The sequence below is a fragment of the Oncorhynchus mykiss genome, chromosome 3 (genome assembly GCF_057628025.1).
Source record: "Oncorhynchus mykiss isolate SJ-2025 chromosome 3, ASM5762802v1, whole genome shotgun sequence".
NCBI lineage: Eukaryota > Metazoa > Chordata > Actinopteri > Salmoniformes > Salmonidae > Oncorhynchus > Oncorhynchus mykiss.
This window is the reverse complement of record NC_143024.1, coordinates 13,143,553-13,152,455: the sequence shown is the minus strand read 5'-3', so window position 1 is coordinate 13,152,455 and position 8,903 is coordinate 13,143,553. Positions and strand designations below refer to the sequence as shown.

The following is an 8,903-nucleotide window of genomic DNA, read 5'->3' as shown; positions in this document are numbered from 1 at the left end:
GGCGCCGTCGCCAGACGGGCCGGTCGCAGCTTCAGAGGTGGCGCCGTCGCCAGACGGGCCGGTCGCAGCTTCAGAGGTGGCGCCGTCGCCAGACGGGCCGGTCGCAGCTTCAGAGGTGGCGCCGTCGCCAGACGGGCCGGTCGCAGCTTCAGAGGTGGCGCCGTCGCCAGACGGGCCGGTCGCAGCTTCAGAGGTGGCGCCGTCGCCAGACGGGCCGGTCGCAGCTTCAGAGGTGGCGCCGTCGCCAGACGGGCCGGTCGCAGCTTCAGAGGTGGCGCCGTCGCCAGACGGGCCGGTCGCAGCTTCAGAGGTGGCGCCGTCGCCAGACGGGCCGGTCGCAGCTTCAGAGGTGGCGTCGTCGCCAGACGGGCCGGTCGCAGCTTCAGAGGTGGCGTCGTCGTCCGAGGACATGCGCCTCAGCTTCTCCTCAGAGGACAGGGCATCATTTGCCGGAGAGCTACCATGGTTTGGAGAAGCTTGGGATTCTACTTCATTGGTCTCTAAATACTCTTGAGAAAAAAACAAAAGGAACAGTTGGGTATTCTACAGCAACACATCTGTTCTACACGGTCTAGGCCAAATTGCTAATCGAATTTTGAGCAACATGAACCCAACAGTTTTCAAAGTATATGTTTCAGGCCGTACCTTCTCTGGCTTGTTTAGCGTCAGACCCTATGGATCGGAGCAAGGCCAGGGCATGCACAATGGAGACGTCATTTGACGACAGCTCTGAAAAATGTAGGTTAAGGTTTGACAACATTATTTAGACTGAGTTACTCTATGCTGTTGAATGAGTGTCAAACACAGCAGCACCATAGACAGTGACAAAGAACATAGCTAGAAGGGTTGCGGAAAGAAACACTTACCTCCAAGTCTCCTCTGCAGAGAGACTTGATCTTGCTTCTGGGACTTTCCAACAGGGTAACAAGAAACTGAGGAGAAAGTGTTGACAGAAGTTGAGTTCACACAAAATAGCTACATATATTAATAGCAGTGAAGAATAAAAGATGACCAACGCGGAAGATACAGACAGTCAAATATTAATACCCAACTTATAAAGTTAAGCATATTTACCAAACAAATCCCTTAAACATTAGTGAACCAACCTTTGACAACCCCCACAGTCATCACAACGAGCAGCAATTCTCTCACACCTCCCATGATCATGAAAATAGTCTGTGTTATCAACAGGTAATGTCTTCCCATGGCCTGTATGAGGCTTATATAGGCCACTAATGACCTTAGTTTACCTGACAAACATGGCTTAACGATCAATTAACAAGCTTGATTGAGTTGTTACGTTCAGATAGAAATAGACCATGTAGAACATATGTTGATTCTTATCAAGTTGGTGGGCAGGCAATCTTTTCTACTCCATATATTGCATTTATATCTGTAATGATTAACCCTAATGGTCTCAGATCAGCAGTAGAAAGAAGTATTCCTAATTATTTTAGGTGTAATCTTCAAAGATATTAGGGGGAAATAAACACTGTACCCAAATCCACGTTTTACGTTTTTCAGACAGTGAGAGAGAAGAGGGAGGGATAGGGGGAAGCACAACAGGCCCACACTCATCCTCTCGTACCACCAGGTTCCCTTCCAGCAGATACTGGACTTCAGAGGAACTTCTGCTGCTATACCCCATCTTTACCTTTACCCACAAAGGTCCTAAACGGTAGAAAGTGTCCGGCCAACAGACAGACGCACACCTTATGACGGCAATAACCTGTAGTCCAAGGGGATAGTAGCACTTCACTGAGAGCAAAACAGACAGGGACCAAAAGATGTGGAAGAAGCAATTAGGAGGCCTGCGTCTTGTGACCGTAGCGTACGTGTAGGTATGTACGGCAGGACCAAATCAGAGAGATAGGTACGAGCAAGCCCATGTAATGCTTTGTAGGTTAGCAGTAAAACCTTGAAATCAGCCCTTGCCTTGACAGGAAGCCAGTGTAGGGAGGCTAGCACTGGAGTAATATGATATATTTTTGGGGTTCTAGTCAGGATTCTAGCAGCCGTATTTAGCACTAACTGAAGTTTATTTAGTGCTTTATCCGGGTAGCCGGAAAGTAAGAGCATTGCAGTAGTCTAACCTAGAAGTGACAAAAGCATGGATACATTTTTCTGCATCATTTTTGGACAGAAAGTTTGATTTTTGCAATGTTACGTAGATGGAAAAAAGCTGTCCTTGAAACAGTCTTGATATGTTCTTCAAAAGAGAGATCAGGGTCCAGAGTAACGCCGAGGGCCTTCACAGTTTTATTTGAGACGACTGTACAGCCATTAAGATTAATTGTCAGATTCAACAGAAGATCTCTTTGTTTCTTGGGACCTAGAACAAGCATCTCTGTTTTGTCCGAGTTTAAAAGTAGAACGTTTGCAGCCATCCACTTCCTTATGTCTGAAACACATGCTTCTAGCGAGGGCAATTTTGGGGCTTCACCATGTTTCATTGAAATGTTCAGCTGTGTGTCATCCGCATAGCAGTGAAAGTTAACATTATGTTTTCGAATGACATCCCCAAGAGGTAAAATATATAGTGAAAATCAATAGTGGTCCTAAAACGGAACCTTGAGGAACATCGAAATTTACAGTTGATTTGTCAGAGGACAAACCATTCACAGAGACTGTAACAGTTTTCTTCTATCTCCTCCTCTGACGAGGAAGGCAGAGGCTGCGCAACAGCCTTTTCTAAACATTTTGAGAGGAATGGAAGATTCGATATAGGCCGATAGTTATTTATATTTTCTGGGTCAAGGTTGGGCTTTTTCAAGAGAGGCTTTATTACTGCCACTTTTAGTGAGTTTGGTACACATCCGGTGGATAGAGAGCCGTTTATTATGTTCAACATAGGAGGGCCAAGCACAGGAAACAGCTCTTTCAGTAGTTTAGTTGGAATAGGGTCCAGTATGGAGCTTGAAGGTTTAGAGGCCATGATTATTTTCATCATTGTGTCAAGGGATATAGTACTAAAACACTTGAGTGTCTCTCTTGATCCTAGGTCCTGGCAGAGTTGTGCAGACTCAGGACAACTGAGCTTTGAAGGAATACGCAGATTTAAAGAGGAGTCCGTAATTTACTTTGTAATAATCATCTTTTCCTCAAAGAAGTTCATGAATTTATTACTGCTGAGGTGAAAGCCATCCTCTCTTGGGGAATGCTGCTTTTTAGTTAGCTTTGCGACAGTATCAAAAACGAATTTCGGATTGTTCTTATTTTCCTCAATTAAGTTGGAAAAATAGGATGATCGAGCAGCAGCAAGGGCTCTTCGATACTGCACGGTACTGTCTTTCCAAGCTAGTCGGAAGACTTCCAGTTTGGTGTGGTGCCATTTCCGTTCCAATTTTCTGGAAGCTTGCTTCAGAGCTCGGGTATTTTCTGTATACCAGGGAGCTAGTTTCTTATGAGAAATGTTTTTAGTTTTTAGGGGTGCAACTGCATCTAGGGTATTGCGCAAGGTTAAATTGAGTTCCTCAGTTAGGTGGTTAACTGATTTTTGTCCTCTGGCGTCCTTGGGTAGACAGAGGGAGTCTGGAAGGACATCAAGGAATCTTTGTGTTGTCTGTGAATTTATAGCACGACTTTTGATGTTCCTTGGTTGGGGTCTGAGCAGATTATTTGTTGCAATTGCAAACGTAATAAAATGGTGGTCCGATAGTCCAGGATTATGAGGGAAAACATTAAGATCCACAACATTTATTCCATGGGACAAAACTAGGTCCAGAGTATGACTGTGACAGTGAGTAGGTCCAGAGACATGTCGGCTGATTATTCGTTTTAAGTCTAATACTGCGGGTAATGGAGTCGCCAATGACTAGAGTTTTCAATTTGTCAGAGCTAATGGTGGGAAGCTTCGGCGTCTCTGACCCCGTAACGGGAGGAGTAGAGACAAGAGAAGGCTCGGCCTTTGACTCCGACTCGCTGCTTAATGGGGAAAACCGGTTGAAGTTTGTCGGCTGAATGAGCGACACCGGTTGAGCATTCCTACAGCATTTCTCTCCAGAAACCGTGAGAAAGTTGTCCGGCTGCGGGGACCGTGCGAGGGGATTTATACTAACGTTACTATCTGTACTTACTGGTGGCACAGACGCTGTTTCATCCTTTCCTACACTGAAATTACCCTTGCCTAACGATTGCGTCTGAAGCTGGGCTTGTAGCACAGCTATCCTCACCGTAAGGCGATCGTTCTCCTGTATGAGTACAGCGACTGCAATTAGAAGGCATCATGTTAATGTTACTACTTAGCTTCGGCTGTTGGAGGTCCTGACGAACCATGTCCAGATAAAGCGTCCGGAGTATGAGGATTCTGTGTTATGCACTATAGCCCGTTACCATATGTGATTTAATATTATCTGCTGTTGGCTTGTGTGGATGTATGTATGTGTTATGCAACATAGCTGACTTGAACCATTGTTCAGTTTCAGGGCCATGGGCCTTTCTCATGATGGAAAAATACAGAACTGTGCAATGAGTTGGGGGGGGGCACATTCAGAACAGTCTTTTGTTAGATAACAGGAGCCAGGTGCCTGATAACTGCATATTCTACACAGCTACAACGACTGACCGCTGAAGCGCTTAAGGGGCTGGGACCAGCCTCTGCGCCAACAATCAACGATAGGCTGGGTGAGTCTAAACCACGCCCAGTCTACTCTGACAGGCCGGCTCGGAAGCAGGAACTACTGTCAGAGTATATTAAATATCTTTGTCAGGAACAAGTCAGTTCTGTTTTGCCCTGCGAGGTGGGACAGAGCCCATATATACGAAAATTGCATTTACCACTTATTGCTTAGCTAATAAAAGCCTCATTGTGATATTTATCCTGATACCAGATTCGAATTGACGCAACCCTGACACGAGTGAAAAAATTGAGGGAAAAACCAAAAATATAAACGGTAATTAAAAAGTAAAAACCGTAAAGTTGTCATGTAGCAAAGTAGGCAACAAAACACCGCAACACGTAAACAAGTCTGCAAGTTGTGACCGGAAATGGCGTCAAAATGCTGTTGAGGTATCATGTGATGCTACTAGCATAAATGGACCAACACTGAGCACATGTAGCTTAAGTCAATTGGTAATTTAAAACACAGGGGTCTGAGTAATATTGCTGGCGCATGGATATAATGCAAAATAAATGTTGCCATCACCCCAGTTACTCAAGTCAGGTCATACACCTCAACTCCAAGTAGGAACCACCAAAACAATACAGAGGACACAAGTATTACAGTTACTGTTTAATTGAGCCAAAACAAGCAAATGCAGTTACACACTGGACTAGAGTACCCATGAACTCTTGCATGTCCCACGTCAGATATCCATGGCGTCGTCGCCGGACGGGCCGGTCGCAGCTTCAGAGGTGGCGTCGTCGCCGGACGGGCCGGTCGCAGCTCCAGAGGTGGCGTCGTCGCCGGACGGGCCGGTCGCAGCTCCAGAGGTGGCGTCGTCGCCGGACGGGCCGGTCGCAGCTTCAGAGGTGGCGTCGTCGCCGGACGGGCCGGTCGCAGCTTCAGAGGTGGCGTCGTCGCCGGACGGGCCGGTCGCAGCTTCAGAGGTGGCGTCGTCGCCGGACGGGCCGGTCGCAGCTTCAGAGGTGGCGTCGTCGCCGGACGGGCCGGTCGCAGCTTCAGAGGTGGCGTCGTCGCCGGACGGGCCGGTCGCAGCTTCAGAGGTGGCGTCGTCGCCAGACGGGCCGGTCGCAGCTTCAGAGGTGGCGTCGTCGCCAGACGGGCCGGTCGCAGCTTCAGAGGTGGCGTCGTCGCCAGACGGGCCGGTCGCAGCTTCAGAGGTGGCGTCGTCGCCAGACGGGCCGGTCGCAGCTTCAGAGGTGGCGTCGTCGCCAGACGGGCCGGTCGCAGCTTCAGAGGTGGCGTCGTCGCCAGACGGGCCGGTCGCAGCTTCAGAGGTGGCGTCGTCGCCAGACGGGCCGGTCGCAGCTTCAGAGGTGGCGTCGTCGCCAGACGGGCCGGTCGCAGCTTCAGAGGTGGCGTCGTCGCCAGACGGGCCGGTCGCAGCTTCAGAGGTGGCGTCGTCGCCAGACGGGCCGGTCGCAGCTTCAGAGGTGGCGTCGTCGCCAGACGGGCCGGTCGCAGCTTCAGAGGTGGCGTCGTCGCCAGACGGGCCGGTCGCAGCTTCAGAGGTGGCGTCGTCGCCAGACGGGCCGGTCGCAGCTTCAGAGGTGGCGTCGTCGCCAGACGGGCCGGTCGCAGCTTCAGAGGTGGCGTCGTCGCCAGACGGGCCGGTCGCAGCTTCAGAGGTGGCGTCGTCGCCAGACGGGCCGGTCGCAGCTTCAGAGGTGGCGTCGTCGCCAGACGGGCCGGTCGCAGCTTCAGAGGTGGCGTCGTCGCCAGACGGGCCGGTCGCAGCTTCAGAGGTGGCGTCGTCGCCAGACGGGCCGGTCGCAGCTTCAGAGGTGGCGTCGTCGCCAGACGGGCCGGTCGCAGCTTCAGAGGTGGCGTCGTCGCCAGACGGGCCGGTCGCAGCTTCAGAGGTGGCGTCGTCGCCAGACGGGCCGGTCGCAGCTTCAGAGGTGGCGTCGTCGCCAGACGGGCCGGTCGCAGCTTCAGAGGTGGCGTCGTCGCCAGACGGGCCGGTCGCAGCTTCAGAGGTGGCGTCGTCGCCAGACGGGCCGGTCGCAGCTTCAGAGGTGGCGTCGTCGCCAGACGGGCCGGTCGCAGCTTCAGAGGTGGCGTCGTCGCCAGACGGGCCGGTCGCAGCTTCAGAGGTGGCGTCGTCGCCAGACGGGCCGGTCGCAGCTTCAGAGGTGGCGTCGTCGCCAGACGGGCCGGTCGCAGCTTCAGAGGTGGCGTCGTCGCCAGACGGGCCGGTCGCAGCTTCAGAGGTGGCGTCGTCGCCAGACGGGCCGGTCGCAGCTTCAGAGGTGGCGTCGTCGCCAGACGGGCCGGTCGCAGCTTCAGAGGTGGCGTCGTCGCCAGACGGGCCGGTCGCAGCTTCAGAGGTGGCGTCGTCGCCAGACGGGCCGGTCGCAGCTTCAGAGGTGGCGTCGTCGCCAGACGGGCCGGTCGCAGCTTCAGAGGTGGCGTCGTCGCCAGACGGGCCGGTCGCAGCTTCAGAGGTGGCGTCGTCGCCAGACGGGCCGGTCGCAGCTTCAGAGGTGGCGTCGTCGCCAGACGGGCCGGTCGCAGCTTCAGAGGTGGCGTCGTCGCCAGACGGGCCGGTCGCAGCTTCAGAGGTGGCGTCGTCGCCAGACGGGCCGGTCGCAGCTTCAGAGGTGGCGTCGTCGCCAGACGGGCCGGTCGCAGCTTCAGAGGTGGCGTCGTCGCCAGACGGGCCGGTCGCAGCTTCAGAGGTGGCGTCGTCGCCAGACGGGCCGGTCGCAGCTTCAGAGGTGGCGTCGTCGCCAGACGGGCCGGTCGCAGCTTCAGAGGTGGCGTCGTCGCCAGACGGGCCGGTCGCAGCTTCAGAGGTGGCGTCGTCGCCAGACGGGCCGGTCGCAGCTTCAGAGGTGGCGTCGTCGCCAGACGGGCCGGTCGCAGCTTCAGAGGTGGCGTCGTCGCCAGACGGGCCGGTCGCAGCTTCAGAGGTGGCGTCGTCGCCAGACGGGCCGGTCGCAGCTTCAGAGGTGGCGTCGTCGCCAGACGGGCCGGTCGCAGCTTCAGAGGTGGCGTCGTCGCCAGACGGGCCGGTCGCAGCTTCAGAGGTGGCGTCGTCGCCAGACGGGCCGGTCGCAGCTTCAGAGGTGGCGTCGTCGCCAGACGGGCCGGTCGCAGCTTCAGAGGTGGCGTCGTCGCCAGACGGGCCGGTCGCAGCTCCAGAGGTGGCGTCGTCGCCAGACGGGCCGGTCGCAGCTTCAGAGGTGGCGGCGTCGTCCGAGGACATGCGCCTCAGCTTCTCCTCAGAGGACAGGGCATCATTTGCCGGAGAGCTACCATGGTTTGGAGAAGCTTGGGATTCTACTTCATTGGTCTCTAAATACTCTTGAGAAAAAACAAAAGGAACAGTTGGGTATTCTACAGCAACACATCTGTTCTACACGGTCTAGGCCAAATTGCTAATCGAATTTTGAGCAACATGAACCCAACAGTTTTCAAAGTATATGTTTCAGGCCGTACCTTCTCTGGCTTGTTTAGCGTCAGACCCTATGGATCGGAGCAAGGCCAGGGCATGCACAATGGAGACGTCATTTGACGACAGCTCTGAAAAATGTAGGTTAAGGTTTGACAACATTATTTAGACTGAGTTACTCTATGCTGTTGAATGAGTGTCAAACACAGCAGCACCATAGACAGTGACAAAGAACATAGCTAGAAGGGTTGCGGAAAGAAACACTTACCTCCAAGTCTCCTCTGCAGAGAGACTTGATCTTGCTTCTGGGACTTTCCAACAGGGTAACAAGAAACTGAGGAGAAAGTGTTGACAGAAGTTGAGTTCACACAAAATAGCTACATATATTAATAGCAGTGAAGAATAAAAGATGACCAACGCGGAAGATACAGACAGTCAAATATTAATACCCAACTTATAAAGTTAAGCATATTTACCAAACAAATCCCTTAAACATTAGTGAACCAACCTTTGACAACCCCCACAGTCATCACAACGAGCAGCAATTCTCTCACACCTCCCATGATCATGAAAATAGTCTGTGTTATCAACAGGTAATGTCTTCCCATGGCCTGTATGAGGCTTATATAGGCCACTAATGACCTTAGTTTACCTGACAAACATGGCTTAACGATCAATTAACAAGCTTGATTGAGTTGTTACGTTCAGATAGAAATAGACCATGTAGAACATATGTTGATTCTTATCAAGTTGGTGGGCAGGCAATCTTTTCTACTCCATATATTGCATTTATATCTGTAATGATTAACCCTAATGGTCTCAGATCAGCAGTAGAAAGAAGTATTCCTAATTATTTTAGGTGTAATCTTCAAAGATATTAGGGG

At 52.3% G+C, this 8,903-nt stretch overlaps 1 protein-coding gene across 1 annotated transcript; it reads right to left on the bottom strand.

The window, feature by feature from the left end:
- Positions 1-382: 382 nt before the first annotated feature.
- Positions 383-8,594, bottom strand: LOC149984393 (uncharacterized). The gene is made up of 5 exons (XM_090230550.1): positions 8,528-8,594; positions 8,288-8,353; positions 8,067-8,150; positions 6,234-7,931; positions 383-420 (listed from the first exon to the last, which is right to left on the bottom strand). The coding sequence occupies exons 1-5, from the start codon at positions 8,586-8,588 to the stop codon at positions 383-385; spliced, it is 1,947 nt and encodes a 648-aa protein (XP_090086676.1). The 5' UTR covers positions 8,589-8,594.
- Positions 8,595-8,903: the final 309 nt, after the last annotated feature.